General features: G+C 37.9%; 1 protein-coding gene across 11 annotated transcripts in view; it reads left to right on the top strand.

Moving 5' to 3' along the window:
• Positions 1-10582, top strand: part of SNX16 (sorting nexin 16) — a 28050-nt gene extending 17468 nt beyond the window's left edge. For 9 of the 11 annotated variants that reach the window (XM_040586554.1, XM_040586557.1, XM_040586560.1 and 6 more), the window contains 4 exons: positions 2714-2783; positions 7042-7178; positions 8669-8785; positions 9055-10582. In XM_040586554.1, coding sequence (XP_040442488.1) covers positions 2714-2783; positions 7042-7178; positions 8669-8785; positions 9055-9160 — 430 coding nt within the window. In that variant the 3' untranslated portion in view covers positions 9161-10582. Of the gene's footprint in view, positions 1-2713; positions 2784-7041; positions 7179-8668; positions 8787-9054 lie in introns of those variants that run through there. The other 2 variants (XR_005826847.1, XM_040586562.1) reach the window with 2 other exon arrangements.
• Positions 10583-17247: the final 6665 nt, after the last annotated feature.

Genomic DNA, 17247 nt, shown 5'->3' with positions numbered 1-17247 from the left:
GGGATAGGAGACCTCATTTGGTACACCTACTTTTTAATAAAACTGGATTCACAAAGTAGTTTGAAGATAAAATGTAGGATGGTATGCAGGTGACTAAATTTAGAGTTTGTGTTCTATGGATTTCTTATATTTTGCCTTCTATTAAAGATTCAGTGAAAGATCAGATTGAAATCCACCCACAGAGTTTAATGTGTTCAAGAAAATTTCATACAATTCACAGAGCGGGAGAAAGAAGTTTTACCTGCTAAACAGAAGTGTAATTTGGCTTTATCTAGATGGCACAGCTCTCCTCTGCCTCCAGCCTGTGTAAGAAGCTTGAAAGGGAGGAACTCAGTCAGCTGTTGAGTCTTGTCAGGGATCCCCTGTGCCACACTGGCCCTTGCTGCCCTTTGTAGTGCTGGTGTGAGCTGGCATCGCTGCCTCCCTTAGGGAGGATGCCAGGTAGCACAGGAGTAAAGAAAGAAGCCATGTACAGCAATCTGTCATGTGATGTACAAGAATTCTGTGAAACTTTTAAAGCAGAATTTTCTCCTGTTTGTAAATGAAAGGAAGAGGTGCAACCCCAGGAGGGGAGAGCAGGGTCAGAGCAGACAGTAAAGCTAGGCTGCAAATGGGCGTTTATGCCATCAGGTGTGTATTTTAGATAATGAAACAATGTTTTCGGTGACCTGTGGCTTTAAGTTTCTTGATCTCTTTATGGAAAATAGTGAATCTACAACTCCCAATTTCAGAAGTTTTGAAAACTGTAGAAAAAGACAGTTTTCTGTCAGCAGCTGTAGGAAACCAAAGAAAATGTGTTTGATCTGATGTAAGTGGATGATATATGTAGATTTGATATTTTTGCACAGTTATTTTTCTGGATATTTTGGTTTTTTCTCACAAACATTACTGCATGTTATGACATTTCAATGTTACTCTTTCATAACACAATAAAATTACTAGCAAAATTTAGAAGTTAAATACTTTTAAAATGTTTGAACTGAGCTGTGTGAATTAGGGTGAAGATATTGAAGAAAATGGTAAGCAAAATTTTTTCCACATAATCAATTCTTCTGCATTAGGCATATGTGAGTTCCTTCAGCATCTTTATGAAAAGAACAATTCAGCCATTAAGGAATGGACTTGAGCATCATGTTGGAAAAAGGTCACTTCAGACATTAAACTATTTGGAAAGGAAAAAACCAACCCTGCTGCTCTCCTTGAAATGTATTTTATATGCCTGAATACCATGTCCCTTGGTTTGAGGTTATGTTTTCTAATCATTGAACTAATGACTTGTTACCATCTATCATTTTTTGTGCCAATTGGAGCGGTGATCTTGGTTTCTGTAGCAGAATTTTTTTTATTTTTTCTAAAAGTACATGGAGGAATTGGTTTTAGTAGTACAGGTTTAGGCTATGGCTTGCACAGATTGACTAATGTGAGACGGTGGAGAGGGCAACAAAGTAAAGGCTCAATATATTTTAGATAAATATTGTTCAGAGCTTTTCTAAAACTAAAAGTGATGGTATGATCAATGGTTAGTGTTTGCAGAAGAAATTTCTCGTCTTGTTTTGCTTGCCAAACCTGAAACTGTTTGATTAGGTTTGTAGTTGGGTAAAAGTTTCCTTTCTTGTGTTTGTACTTTGCATCTGCCTCAAACACAGAAAATGAGCAGAAGGCAGAAAATTCCTTCCTTTTACTCTTACCTTCCCATGGGACTTAGAAGAGGGAAGGAATTAGTCTAGATTTACATCTTCTGGTTTTGTGCATTGATTGCAGTAGGAGATGATTTAAAGATTTATAGTACGAAGTGCAAGCACAGAATGGCTAGTAAGTTACTACTTGCTAATTGGTTGCGAATACAGTATTCTGACTGGAGGTTATTTACAGAAGAATGACTACAACAGAGCAGGAAAGTATTAGAAAGGTGGCTGAAGTGACATGTTTGGAGATGTTGAAGAGTTCTGTGAGAAGTAATCTAAACTTGGAAGATAGAATGAGCAAGATGCTCAAAATACTCTATAGTAAAGCACAGGATTACACATACTTCTTTCTTCTGGACTGTGCAAAACAATGCACAAGGGCGATGACAGTTTTACACAATTTTAAGTTTAATGTGTTAGTTTAAAATGTGTTTAGAGATAGCGATGTAGTATATCCGTGCCCTGTTAACCTTGTCACTTCTTATTCTAACTTATTCCTCCATATATAAAAATATCTACTGTATATATAAAAGTTAGAAACTGTGTATATATCAATGAATTATGATCTTAGCAACATGGAGACACATAAGCATGTTTCAGTACCCATGCTTAGCTCCACTATTATTTCCTGAAGGGACCTGCATATGGATTTTAGCAACATACTTTTTCATCCATCTTTTAATATTTATTTTTCACTAGGAGAATTTTTCAAACTTCTTCAATACCAAAGTGATAAACTTGCTTGTCAGTTGTCATGTAGTGACGAATTCTATGAAGATTTGAAAAAAATCATGTTCTGAATTGGCTTAACTCTCTGTACTTGCACAGCTTCTGAAGTCATATGTTAAATACTGTCTCTTGTTAAGCCATACAACTGAGACAATATTGTAAATGTTATTTTGAATACTTGAGAGTAAATTTGAGGGTAGATGTTTGTGTCCATTAAAGAAATACTGTGCATGTACAATCATATTTGCATTGTTACTTTTTTGTACTTCAAGTAATTAGCTCTCTTTTATTTGCTAAAGCCTTGCAGTGAGAGAATTTCTTTGTCTGGATGATCCTCCGGGTCCTTTTGACAGTCTAGAAGAAAGCAGGGTAAGTGCTACATAATATGACAAAAGCAGAAGGCAGTAGTTAGAATATTATAAAATCTGCTGAACAGTATGGAATGAAAGACTTTTATTTCTGTTCTTTCACAAAAACTTGCAAATGGATGTATTTCTAAAACTGATACAGTCTGATTATTGGCACACACTGATAATCTGACTGCTGTACTTCATCCCAAGGTATAATCTCTTCCTTTTTGCCTTTTACGACCAGTGGATGAAACTTGTCTTTAAGTCAACTATTGAATATAAGGAGAACTTTTTGTAGATTTACATTCAATGCATTGTCACCTTAGACTTCAAGTCTTGCAGTAAAATGTTTCTTGCTATGAAATGTAACAACAGGAATAATTCTGACCACCAGAACAGTGTTCTTGCAGGTAACTGTTGTGAGTAGTGGTGTAAAAGAGCCTTTCAACATGCATTTGAGTACATTGAGCAAACAATACTGGATGCTGCAGCCTGTTTTATTAGAAATAGGTTTCACTGGCATGCAGAGGTGTATCAAGAACAGGTGGTCTTAGTTTTCTTGCTTTAGAATAACTATATTTTGGAATTGCACATATATTGTTAATACTGTAGAAATCACGAACGTTAAGTGATGTTCCTTCAAATAAATTCAGTTACCAGTTTTGTGTGTAAGTGAGAGTACCTTGGCTCTTGCTACATTACTATGTAAGTCTGAAGGATTTGATATGTTTCTTGTGTCATAAACTCATATTTGATTTCTATACAATCACTTTTCATTATAGCTATTTAAGTTGATGAAAATTACCAAGAACTACAGGAATTATTTGGTCAGATAATTAATAAAGAAGTTTAAGTGCTGCCTTCATTGAGGTTTTGATCATGTGTACTGCAGTGGAGTCTCAGGGTTATTCTTCCGCCATAGGAATTCAGGCAGACTATTAAAATAGCTGTGCTGTTGTAGTTTGATCTATTAACCATTTTTGTAAAGTTGTTTGAGAAAGCTGTCGTAAGATTGTGGTCTCCAAGGGATACCCCACCTTATTACAGAGTGGTTGAAGTTGGAAGGGACCTCTTGAGATAATCTAGTCCAACTCTCCTGCTCAAGCAAAGTCAGCTACTGCATGTTGCCCAGGACCGCGTCCAGTCAGGTGCTGAATATTCTACAGAGGAGACTTCACAACCTCTCTGTGCAACACGCTCCAGTCTTTGATCACTATCACGGCAAAAAAAAAAAAAGTTACCTTGTGTGTTCAGATTGAATTTCCTGTTTTTTAATTTGTACCCTGTTGTCTCTTGTCCTGTCAATGAGTATCACTGAGAAGAGTCTGGCTCCCTCTTCTTTCCCTCCCATCAGGTATTTATACCCATTGATGAGATCCCCCTGAGCCTTTTCTTCTCCAGACTGAGGAGTCCCAGCTCTCTCCTCCTCTTACCACGTGAAAGATACTCAATTATTATCTTCAGTTATGATGTTTGAATTGTGAAACCTGGGGGGGGGGGGGTGGACAGCGAACTGGAGATCAGCCAGCTCCCTCAGCACTCAGAGGTGCGATGTGTCAGGCCTCATGGACTTATGTATGTCCAATTTGTTTCAATATTCCCTGACCTGGTTGTTTTCCACTGAGGGTAAATTTATCTTGCTCTTCCTTCTCTTTCCCTCTGGTTGCAGAGGTCTGGTATTCCTGAAGGCTGGGCTTACCAGTCAAGACAGGCAAAGATGGGATAGAGTACCTTAATGTTTTCAGTGTGATTTGTCACATGCTGTCGATTTGGCAGCAGGTCCATGGTTTCCCTAGTTTTCCTTTTATTGATACGTAAAATCTTTGTAGAATCTTTTCTTGTTTCCTTTCACATGCCTTGTCAGACTCAGTTCCATTGGCCTTCACTTTCTTAGCACTGTTCCTGTAAGATCAGACAGCAGAGCTATACTTGGTCACCTCTCCTTGCTCCCACCACTAGTACACTTGCTTTTTATGTCTGAGTTGGGTTAGGAGTCCCTTGCCTTATCCATACAGGCCTCCTGCAACCTTTGTTTGACTTCCTACTTGTTGAGCTGACCTGTTAATTGAGCTTGAAGGTGATGATCCTTGATTATCAGCTAGCTCTCCTGGACTGCTCTTGTCTGCAAGGTGGTTTCCTATGGATTCTTTCTTCTAATCAGGTTTCTGAAGAGGTTGAAGTCTGCTCACCTGAAATCGGTGATGGTGGTCCTGGTTTTTGCCCTGCTCCTGCCTGTTAGGATCCTGAACTCCTGCGTATCAGACAGCATGTATATCCATCCCTCACACTCTTTTTTTCCAAAACAATGCCTAATTGTAGGACAAGCACTATGGTTCACACTTATTCCTGGAGATCATTTTTGAAGGGATCTCAAAAATCACTTCTGTTTTGCTTTACCGTTGTCATACAAAGCATTGCAAAAAAAATAATCTTGTTACCATTTTCCTAATAATGGAAAATATGGATATCTTCTGTTGTTCTACATCTATTATTCCAGTTCAAGAAAGACTTGCTGAAACATATTTATCTTTTTGGGGAGGGGTACAGGTACCTCCCTCATTAGAAATCAATTCGGCCATATAGAAATCTAATCACAGAAATGTAGGCAAAATATTCACTAAAGCAATCTGGTTGGGTTTTATTTTGTCACATCCTTGGTAATTATTTCCACAGGTCCTTTCCCAGACATATGTGTTTCATGATCCACTGAAGAAGGAATCAAAGCTGTCTTCCAGCTGGCCTAGTTTTGTTGCCCTTTCAGAAGTTAGAGGAAAAATTGGTCCCGCCTGAGTATTAGAATTGTACCACGCTCCAGGTGTCCAGCTCTTCAAGGAGCAAGATACCTCATTACACACAATTCCCTGATAGGTCTTTCTCAACTCCGGTTCACCTTTCTGCTGTTACGGCATCCTTCAGAAATGTTTATGTTTTCTTGGCTGTGAACAGTGACTTCCCTTCCTTGGGCAGCTGATACACAGATTGCATTAAGAAATTACTTTTTCCAAAAGGCTTTGTTCATTTTTCATGTAGAACAATGAAACAGCTTGCACCACCTGTAGAATAATTTTAGTTAATCTCTGAAGAGGAAAATGTGCATGTGCATAAATCTAAAGATAGGAGTAATATAACCTAATTATGTTCTTAAGAAAATGATGGGCAATTTTCAGTTAGGGCACCAGCAACCCTGAACAGTTTTACAAAATACGCTAGAATTCACTTAACTGACTTGGATGAAACAGGATGACTGCTTAACCAGAATCACCAAAGAAGATGAATTCCATGCCATGTGTTCTCAGCTCTGGTAGATGTGAATGAATGTGGCTTAACTTATGATTGGTCTTCATTGGCTGTCAGCTAAGATAAATTTGCTATCTGAATCAGTAAAAGAAATTAAAACTCAGTGCAAGAGAGACTTTAAGCAAGGGTCCCTATATGTGGGTTTCTTATTTAGTGAGAATATGTGAATTATTAAATCAGAATTGCACATTACTGTTGGTAGACTTGCTCTTTTCCAGTAATAGAAAAGCAGGCTCTGTGCCAAAGCTTCTATCACTTCCTGCATTTGGTGGATGTTGCATTATACATTGGCTCTTCACTTTTACGTTTTGAGATTATTTGCTGTCAGATTCATCAGGGTGTATTATATATACATGTCATGCTCAGCAGAGTAACACAACATACCATGGGTGAGTAGTTAAGTGTTCTTAGCATTTCATTAAACTTTTTCAAAATGTTTTTGTATTTGTCTCCTCTCATGATTGTTGTATTTTTAACAGCTGTTGGGTACAGAATTCTAAAACTTTTTCTTTATCCTGGGTAAGGGAAGAATACAGACTTTATCCAAATACTCCTAGCATCTTGGGAGTAATTAGAGACTTTGAAATTGACTTCCAAATCATGTGACAACAAAGTTTATATGAGGGGAAAAAGGAAGCAGGGAGTTCAGCTAATGTTCCATATAGGCAAAAAGGTTCAAAGTTAGGGACCGCTCATCAAAGGCAATAAACCTCTTTCTAAAGTCTGTCTTGTTGTGATATCAGTGATGTGATAAAGTATTTGCATGGCAATTTAACGTAATAAATTCATTGTTCAGAGCAAAGTGGCATTGCTTCATTAAGGACGGAACTTTAAAAAGAAAAGTTTACATAGCTCTTTATAGTAATCAATACAAAGGAAAGCAGCTATAATTCTGTTACAGGATGATGTTTCTAAAAGAAAAATCAATAAAGGCAGTTCACTGAAGTTAAATGGAAGCTGTTCTTAAATTTGCCTTTTAGGCTTTCTGTGAAACTCTGGAGGAAACAAATTACCGCCTACAAAAAGAACTGCTTGAAAAACAAAGGGAAGTTGAATCGCTGAAGAAATTGTTAAGTGAAAAGCAACTTCATATAGATGCTGTTGAAAGAAGAATTAGGTATGTAGAAATTTTGTGAGGTTTAGGAGTTTCTTTTCAGGAAAACATCTCTATATAGTTGCAAGCACCAGCTTTAAATGTGTTCTTAGAAAACAATCTTCCCTATGTAATTACACACAGAGCAATATTTTCAGTAGGCTCGCTCTTATGTGCTAGCTAAAAAGCTGTTGTTTAGTACTGATGACTGAGAAACTTCTTGTCCCATCTTTTCCCTCTGAAGTAACTGGGATTATGTTTCCTAATCCTTTAAGTCTTCTGAGGATAAAAGCAAAATTTCTATTCTGCTTTTGAAATGTTGGCTATATTAAATGCCCTGCTAGAGATGAGAGCAGTGGAAAAATAGCTCTGAGTTATACAACTCTGTACTCAAAGTTTTGATGAGCACAGTGATCAGGCAATTATATGTCTGTATTAATGTCTTTAACTTTGTTCTGAATTGCCTGGAATGCTGCCGCAGATAGCATTTAAATAGCACTGGACATTGTCCATTTAAATCAAAGGGAAAAATGGTGAAGTTTTACAATAAACCTTATGGTGCCTGTCTGCTAAACTTTGTAGCAGGCCCGGAGCAGTTGATGTTGGGCTGTTTGGTGTCCTGCTAAACCTGCTGAGTCAGTCATTGTGGGGTTTTCTTAGCAAAGGAGTGAATTCCCATGGTCTCTTCAGAAGTTATTCTAATACTGCTTGGATTGTTGAGCCTGGTATATCCAGGCAGACTGACAAATCACATCTTTGGACATAAGGTTTAAGTGAACTATATTTGGAAAAGGATTTAAATGGACTTGTTGTGGCTTATTGAAAATGCTTATTTGAATACCATATCCAGTTTGTGAACTTCAGGTGGCAGCTTGATTGATTTAAATTAAACTAAATTGATGTATGTTTTCCACACAGAGCAATACTTTGGAAACAAGTTTTTTTGGTAATTTTACATGACAATATTCTCCTTTATAGCCAAGCTAGTTAGACTGCCAATTTGCGTTGCTGTTAAAAAGAAATTACTACCTGTCTCTATATCATTAATGGGAAAATGTATTGCTCTGAAACTTAATAACTGACTCTAAATTTACAATGACAAACTTGGGAAACTGTTGAAGAAATCTTTTTATCATCCTGCCTGTCGTCTTTCTGAGTACGTTTGGTTGTAATCCTTCTGCCATTTAGGCAAGATGTGCATGGCTTGGATCATCTGCCTGTGATTTCTTACCTAAAGTCATAATTGCTCCTCTGGGACTTGAACTTTGTAAAGCTACCAAATTGTGGTACAAGGAGAGGATTTAATTCAGTTGGGGAGTAAGCAGCTGGAGTAAATAAACTGTTTAAATAGCTATCCAGTGCAAGCCCTGCATCTCTGTAGTAATAAAAGAAATGGGGCATGTAGGAGTGAGATTGATAGGTTCCCAGAAACTGCAAAGTTTAAAATTAGACAGCTCTTCAATGATAAACATTTGCTGTATGGATTGGTGGTACTCTGTTCTTATCTGTTGTAGGGATTTGTCTTTAGGAAAAATGACGCGTCAAATGTCAGGAGAAGAAAGTGAGTGCAGTGGCGAGGTGGAGTCTTCTGCAGTTGAAGCAGACCAGGGTACCCTGGGTGAGGACAGCTGGTAAATACTATTCTTTTACTTATCTTTTTAGTTTTTGTTAAAGTTTGTTTTTCAATGTTCGGTCTTGCATAGATTCTGCACAGCTGAGGAATTCAGCATTTTATCACACCTCTGCTGCATAAAGGCCCTCAGGATAGATACTTTTTAGATCCGGAATAAGCAATAAGTTAAACAAGCTTTATAAATGTTTTGTGGATCACCATCATAAAATTACTATGGAGGATCATATTAGTTTTCATTTGACAAAGTTTATTGATCTCTTGTTGCAGCTCAGATAAAGAGAATCATGAGACATGCTGGAGTGGCTCTTTGGCTGAAAATTCTGTACCAGAAATTGAAGTCGCTGAAGTAGCGTATACTGCTGATGAAGAATAATAGATCAATAGCAGCTGTTGTTACCTGGGAAAGGTTCAGGTGTGGGACATACTCTGTGGGTAGGGGCATAGAGTAGCTGTGAAGAATTTACAGCAAAGAGCAAGAATGCACATATTGAATGTTTACATAAATCCTTACAAATTATTAACGTAATAAATATACCCAGTGCTGCTTTGATTTCAGTTTTTATCTAGCCTTTGTATATTTAATATATTAAAGTCTAATAAGGGCTAAAATCAGCTGAAGTTTAGGTAGTGTACATACACAATTTGGCTGACTTTCGTAGCAGACTGATGAAAGCTTCACATTAAATCGCCAAACACATCTAGCATGTCGTATGTTGCCACTGATGTGACACATTGGATGTGTTCATCTGTTTATTTGTGTTTTCATATTCTTATAGCCATAAATTAATGCTTGTTGAAGTAAAAATGGATTCATCTTACATTTAATAAGAGTGTAGAATGACTTGGTTTTAAATTCTGAAGCTGAAGAATATTTCTCTGGAAATTTTAATGCAATGCAATAGGAAAACTTAGAGTACCAAGAGAAGAGTATTTATGAAAATGGAATTGTAGTTGGACATTTTTTTTTAAAAAAAAAAAAGGTCACTTTTGCTGAAGGAACTAATATGAGACCCCCAAAACACTGTGTATTTTCATCCCAAGATAGCACGCTGTAATACATCTTGTTCGGTAATGCTGCTTTGAAAAACTGGGATACCTTTGCTATATACCCATGTAACAATAAAATCGGTGAGTTTGCCTTTTACTTGGAACACTACCTCTTACCATCTTGCTAATGCATTCATGTTTGTTTAAAAATGTTCCAGATTATATGGAGGTTATTGAAAGACTTGTAAAGAAGCCATATTTTTTTCTGCACAGTTCATAACTAGATTGAATCTAGTTGCAATGTATTTTTGTTTCAATATATTGTACACGTGGGGATGTTGCTCCATATGTTATATAGCCTATTTTTCAAAATGTATTAAGACAGGAGATGCACTTTATAATTAAGATTCCATTGTGCCAAGTTCAGTTGGCTAATTGGTTGAGAAAGGGGAGTTGCAGGGAGAGGATTATGCAGTGCCTTTTTGTATTCACTTGTTCATTACTGCAGAATTTTGTTACAGTGCTCTGGGTCAGTTCTGTGGAATCTTTGATACAGCTTGTTTCTGTTCTTCACTTATTTACTGAAAGTGCCTTGTTTTATTCTGCTTTTCTAATAGGAAGAATGTTGTTTTGTTTTAATTTTTTTTCCCCCCACCCTATACCACCCACAACATTGTTTAATGTTGTCAATATGCAGTGTCTTTGTGCTGGAGTTTTCAAAGGGAGCTTTGTACTTCAGGCTGTGCATACAATGACCTTTATGCAGAACTGTATAAACCTTCCTGGTGAAATAAAACTATGGACAAAACACCTGTCGTCTTTTTTCCATTGTAGGAAAAAAAAAACACCCACATTCAATGTCTTACCTAGTAGAAGGATAAAAATACTAATAGAAAGAGACATTTCTTAACTCAGTGATTTCCTACGCTCAACTTTTGTTCTGAGTTTGGTTTGTCCCAGAAATTGTCTGCATGAAAATGAATGAGAATGCTGTAGCAAGACACCAGAAAACTTACTGTACTTCTGTTGAAGATTAAAGTAAAAAAGGTACTAATCTTTTTTATATATTCTACATAGTCATAGTAGTTGAGTGAACTCAAAGTTTTGATGCCTTACAGAAAACTAATGAAATTCTGTCAGATGTCACCTATTTGAAGGGAAGATTGAACTGTGTGTATTAAAACAGTGTTGGGTTTACAACTGTAAGTGTTTCAAAAATCTTGAAAAGGTGCTTGGGTCATGCATGCTAGGAGTTTCTAAAGTACTTCATGTAAATCTGCAAATCTATTAACTAAAGAAAGCATTAATATAGCTTCCAATTTAGTCATGAGAGGGCAAAGAAATGGGAATTTTGTTGTGCTTTAAGGTTTGTAAGATACTTTGCTGGCCCAAAATGTTTAGCGTCACATTAGACATTTTTGTTTAGGGGGGCCTTGATTTTTAATTAAACTGGACAGGAAAATGTGAATTTGTCCAGCAGCCATGTGGTATCACTTAGCCTATGTTATTGGTTAATGAATGGTTACCACCCTTAAGGAACATGCAAAACTGGAGGTGTGCAACCCATGGTGGCCTTGAACATTCTGATCAAGATGGCTACCAAGTCTGTCCCATACTGATATTTCTTTTTTCTGGTATGCGTGCTTTCATTCTGGCATTATTTTTCACTCATTTCCTTCTGCTTTCACTTGCTGCTGCAGTTTCAGTACAGAAGAAGCCAACTTTCAACTATTTCATTCATGAGAATTTGACAGTGGGGTTCTGTGCTTTTCACAATGAGCAGAGGAATATTCAAACTGGAATTGGAGCAGAGTGAACTAATTGCTAGAATTGCAACCAGTAGCACTTCGTTCTTTTCTGTTGTAGTTAAATCATTCCAAAGGTAATTGTCTTAATAGTTTAGCCACTGATTTACAATGGGTGTTTTTTTTCCAGTACTTCTAGATTGTGATAATTTGTACCCAGCTTAATCTTACTGGGGTTTTGCTTTTTCTTATACTACATCTTAAATTTAATAATCCTGCAGGATTATCCTCCAAAGCACTTGCTCTCTGCCCACGCCACTTCTCTGCTTTTGATTTGTATAGTCCTAAATCAATTAAAATGCTGACTAGTACCGAGTCAAGAATGAGTCCCTATAAAACTCCCACTTCATACCTTTCCCACAGTGACGAGCATTAGTTACTGTGAGTATAATAGTCGTATTGAACCAGCTCAAGCAAGGCAGCAAATGCACCGATTTGTGAAACTGCACCTGGCAGTTGTAGGAGAGAATGAATAACCTACGCAGTGTGTTTTTGGGTGGGCTGCTCTACTCACCTCTTTGTGTACTTCTCTTTGTTGCTCTGGAGGGTTTTAGTTGCAGAGAGAAGGGATGTGGAAAGCTCCTGTTCTAGGTGGTACGTGTCTGTTCCAAACGGGTTTGATTCTGTGCATCTCATTAGACCACTGAGTAGTTTGATTTTTCTCTCTGTGATTTCTGTTCCTTTGTTGAAATGTAGCTATGAAGCACTAGCAATTATCCTGCCAGAAATTTTCATTTCTAGTGGAACTGATAACAAATAGAGCTTTTTCTAGGAAGTTTTACCTGGTTTTGTTTGTGGGTTTTTTTTCCACACACAGAGGGAGGAATTCTTAAGAACTGTGCTGTGAAGTTGCTGCTGCTGCAATCAGGTTTTTTTAAGAAATGACAGATAACACGAATAAATAGTCTGAGGTCATGAATCACCAAGGAAGGGACGAATCCTGTAGGAAACACTCTTCAAGGAATACCAGCTCTGGGGGTGTTTATTTCTATCACACCTTTCTATATTTCAGTTAAATCTTTGTCCTGTAGATCAGTACATTCAGATTGTTAGACAGGTCCAACATTCAAAACTAGATGGGTACTTCTCCTACAAAATACAGGACTTGCTTTAAGAGATGAGAGATAAAATATATCCTCACATCCATGTTTAGTTGAATATGGAGAACTGATAATGCAGCTGTCTCCAAAAGATGGCTCTTTTAAACAGTTTGTATTCTGGATGAGCAGTCAGTTTACCGACAGTGGAGTGTTTTGTTCTACTTTATAATCTTTAGTGCATTTTTAATGATGGGATCTTAACCTCATAGCCGAAGGAAAAGATGGGAGAGAGCGTGGAAAAGGCAGAGGAGAAAGGGGAGATTGCCTTCTCCATAGTTTGCAATTGAGGATTCTTCCCCTTTGAAAGTGAAAATTCATTCAATCCTTTGCCAACCAGAATCGCTTCTCCACTAAATGTTAGTTTGTGTAGTGAATGCTTTAGGTTCTGTATCATCTCAACCATTCAGGATCCTAAGGTTTCTTCTTAGGTAGCACTGGCGTTCTTCGCAACCCCTTGTTGTGCTAACCTTTATCCTAGTCTTGTTTCAAAGGGCAACCTTTTGTATTTGTTCCTCCTTGGGTTGTGCATTGTGAGGAAAACAGAGTGAGAGATTTTGTTAAATGTTTTCAATCTTCTTCCAAAGTTTGATTTATCTTCTGTTCCTGATGCAGCTGTACAGATTTGGAAGAGTGGAAACCTAAGAAAAATGCAGTCCTTTATTTAAACAATGAAAGATTAGCATATTCTTATCTTGTCATCTATATCTGTCACAAACTTATGTCATCCCCACTTAAAGCAATAGTGACTGTTGGCCATATATCCTGCTGTTAGTTTATAGATTATTTTCCAGTTGGATAGCTTGAGTGTTACACTGGAATAGGAAATATTTCTTAAAATTTCTCTGTGGGTTGATGAATTCAGAACCATTCTGATGGTTGTTCCAGAATCAGGAAAAGGCTGTCATGAGATGTGTCTAATCTTTTTTTCTTCTGGTGGGGACGTTTTAAAGCCCTAAACTGCAGTTTTAGCCAGCGTCATCAAGACAAAGGGATGCTTGTATTGAAGGATCCTCTTTTAACAAGGGTCAGTCAGAGTTACATTTAGGTTGCCCAGAGCACAGGATGTGCATAGGCAGGGTGATTCTGAAAGACAAGCACTTTTCATGGTCACGTAGAGGTAATGGGCAGGCTGAAGGAGCTATGCCAATAGCCAGTTACTGTGTCCTTGAGTGTAATTCTGCGTAGCCGGATAAATCAGAAAGCCTGGTGTGTAGGCCATTCTTAATTAACAAATAATGATAATTTTTAGCATGAAGTCTTTCTGCAGAAAAATCGTCTGCAATGCATTTGTATTGTAACTCAGATCCTCACACTCTTTCTGTCACCGTTTGTGAGACTTGTGCCCTCTCTGTCTCATGAGGGATATCGCAGCATTCAGCCAGTGTTGTAGTTCTGGTATTGCTTGTAAACATCCAAAACTGCAAGCAGGGCAGCATGGCTCTGGAGAGAGGACTTGGAAGTTGAAGTGGTAAACTTCATGTATTAATTTCAGTTCTCAAAAGTGCTGTCACTGCTAGCCAGAGCTGAACCCTTTGGCTTCAGGAGATAGGAACATGCATCATCAGAGAGAAGAGAATGCTCCCCCACAGCGCAGGAACCATCAGCATAGGTCTTCCTGCCAGTGGGTGCTGTGGTTCAACTGATTAAAACAGTGGTCTAATAAATGGGATTCTGGGCTCAGCTTGCTCCCAGCACTGGCTGAGTCTCATCTGTCTAAAGGGCAGTGAGGTTCTGCACGACCCTTTAAGTCTCCAGAAGTAGTACGCTGACGTATGTCTTCATGACTTTCAGTACAATCTTCATAGAGACTTGTCTCCTTTTATCCTTTTTAAGCTCTTCATGGAGATCTTAAATGCTTGCGCATTTATACTCAGCGCTTCTGTGACTTGAGAATCATCAAGGCACTCTCCAAATAGTGAATTTGTCCCTACTTTGTATCCAAGAGTTAGGTATTGTATTTCCCTCTGCTTTGTGAATAAGGAAAATGAGGAAGAAAGCCATTATATGAGTCACCCTAATTGCACGGTAAGTCAGCCGGTGTAGTATTAGTGTTACTGCTGATCCCATAGACTTGTCAGCAGGTTAAAATTAGATGATTCGCTGATCCAGTGAGACTGCTGTCTGTATAATACAGGAACTGTGTCTTGGGATATGTCAACTGGATTTTAAGTAGGTCTAAATATCCTTGCTCATGAATTACTAGCTTCTTGTAGATTTTATAATACTCCTTTCTTCTACCAGTTCAAACTGAAAACACCAGGACATTTGCATTAATGTGGTGGAGGAACATGCCTCTGCTCTCTGAACCGCCTGTGGATTAATGCTTTTCATCTAGAGGAAACCACAACTGCTTTATGGAAATGTTGAGGATGACTATGAAATGTTGTTCATTTGTTTGTTTGACACTTAATGTGGCTTTGTCAAGCATTGCTCATCAGGCAAGTGCCTATTGGGAGCAGGTTGCGCATTGACCTTTCAAGATCTCATTACTGTTTTGCATATTCAAAAAGTAAACAGATATAGATAAACATAGTTTAGGAAGCAGTTGCAACATATAGCAAACCTCCTACATGATCTCTCCTTCCATATTCCCTGTGGCTCTTTCCTAGATGTTCTCAGCATTTCTGATAACTGGCTTATAAGGTGGATAGTTGTAAGGTGATGTGAAGGGATCTTCCTTTCCCCCTCATCAGTATCAATATGGCCACTACAGGGATAAACTAAGGCATGAGGCAAGAGTTCTACCTTATTATAGCAGCTGCTTTGTACGTTTAGAGAAAGGTCTTTCCCTGAGAAGTTTATTTTTTGTGTGTTGATGTGCATTGTTAATTTAGAAATCTTACAGCATAGCTTTTAGGATAATGTAAACGTAACAAAAACATCATGTAATTACTCTGATTTGAGCTGGGCAAGGGGATAATGATTTATAATATATGTGGGAAAAGCAGATGAGAAAACTATCTTATTTATATAATCTTTTGAAAAGCAATAAAGTCAGCTGTGCTGTTCAGTAAGATGTTGATGTGCCCATAGAGGTGGTGTTTCTGCTTACATGTACAAGAAGAGCCCAGATAAGCCAGCTTCTTGTAGAGATGACTGCTTTTTGGTCTCACACCAGTCAGATCTGACTCAATCATCCCTACTTAAATAGGCAATTTAAAAACATTGGAAGTCTTGCAAAATGAATGTGCAAAGTCATGTGTTATGAAGGAGTATTAAACAATAAAAAAATAAAGGTCAACCTTGTTGTGAGTTAACCTGAGAAACAGAACATGGGTAAATAATTACTTTTATTTATCTTTTTGCTGTCAGCATGCTGTAGTTCACTGACATCCTCTGTGAGATAGGTGTTTCAGTTCTGAATCTAGAAAACCACGGAAAGACCAACATCTTTCACTTCTCAAATGATGTGAATTACACAAGACTCATGATCATCCAAGGGTCAGAGCACAAGATCTCTGAACAAAGAGGCTGCTCTATTCTGCCCTGCTGAAGCAGCTGTTGGCTCAGATTTCAGTTTATTCAGACACAATATGTGCTCTAGACAGATTCTCAGGCTACATAAATTAATGTGTCGACTACTTATCATTTTCCCCCATCATTTTTTTTCCCCTGTTGTCATCTTCGTGAGTTAAAACCCTTTTTGTTCAACCACAAGTGTCTGTTACAACAAATAGGTAAGACCTGTTGTCAGGTTAATGATACTACAAAACTTTTCCAGAATTTTTTGGTCTATGCAGGAGGATTTTTTCTGTATCCCAGGAAACTAAATCAGACACATTTTGCTGACAGCTTGCATAGCACCAGGAGCTGACAGTGTTAAGCTAAGAAGTGTGAGGTGGTCTGTGCTACCTGCATTCAGCTATTAACTTCTGAAACTTGGCACAACAGTCATAGGAAGGTCACTAGTAACATAATCCATTTTCCTTGTGCATTTATATGCAGTTTTCACTGTATTTGGTTTTGTTTTAGCAGAAATTAGCTGACCCAAAGGCAGCATTTTTTTACCTGCTCTTGCAACCAAATTTGGTATTTGCCACTGTTTCTAGCTTAGCCAAGACACTCTAGCAGCATCTTGTTGCAGATCTGCAGGGTTCTTTTCTCTCAAGCTCTTGCTTGTGCAGTGTACAAATTATGTTTGCAAAGCATGGTGAAAGAATCAAAGCATTATCATCTATATGATTTACTCCTTGTTCTCAATATTCTACTATTATGGTTTCCTCTTTCCAGCCTGTTATCTTTCTTCAGGAGAAACATTTTGTAGTGCCTTACTTCAGGTACTCTTACAGTACCTGTAGGAGCGGGATACATGAGATGCTCTAGAGCATCTTCAAGCGCTGGAATGATTGTTCTGGAGACCTCAGTAAATGACCCTAGTTACACATAGACACAGCACGAGAACAACTAACTTTGGTGCAGAGTTTGTTCCTTAATGGACAAAAGGCCCAAAGCCACATCAGCTCTTAATGCGTAGCTGGTGGGGCCAATCTGTTGAACATGTCAAATCAGACTGAATTTCCTTTGATGAGTAAGACCTCTCCTTCTCGGTAAACTTATGTTTTAAGATC

The sequence above is a fragment of the Falco naumanni genome, chromosome 3 (genome assembly GCF_017639655.2).
Source record: "Falco naumanni isolate bFalNau1 chromosome 3, bFalNau1.pat, whole genome shotgun sequence".
In the NCBI taxonomy this organism is placed as follows: domain Eukaryota; kingdom Metazoa; phylum Chordata; class Aves; order Falconiformes; family Falconidae; genus Falco; species Falco naumanni.
The sequence above is the reverse complement of the archived record's forward strand: the minus strand, read 5'-3'. Positions and strand labels throughout refer to the sequence as shown.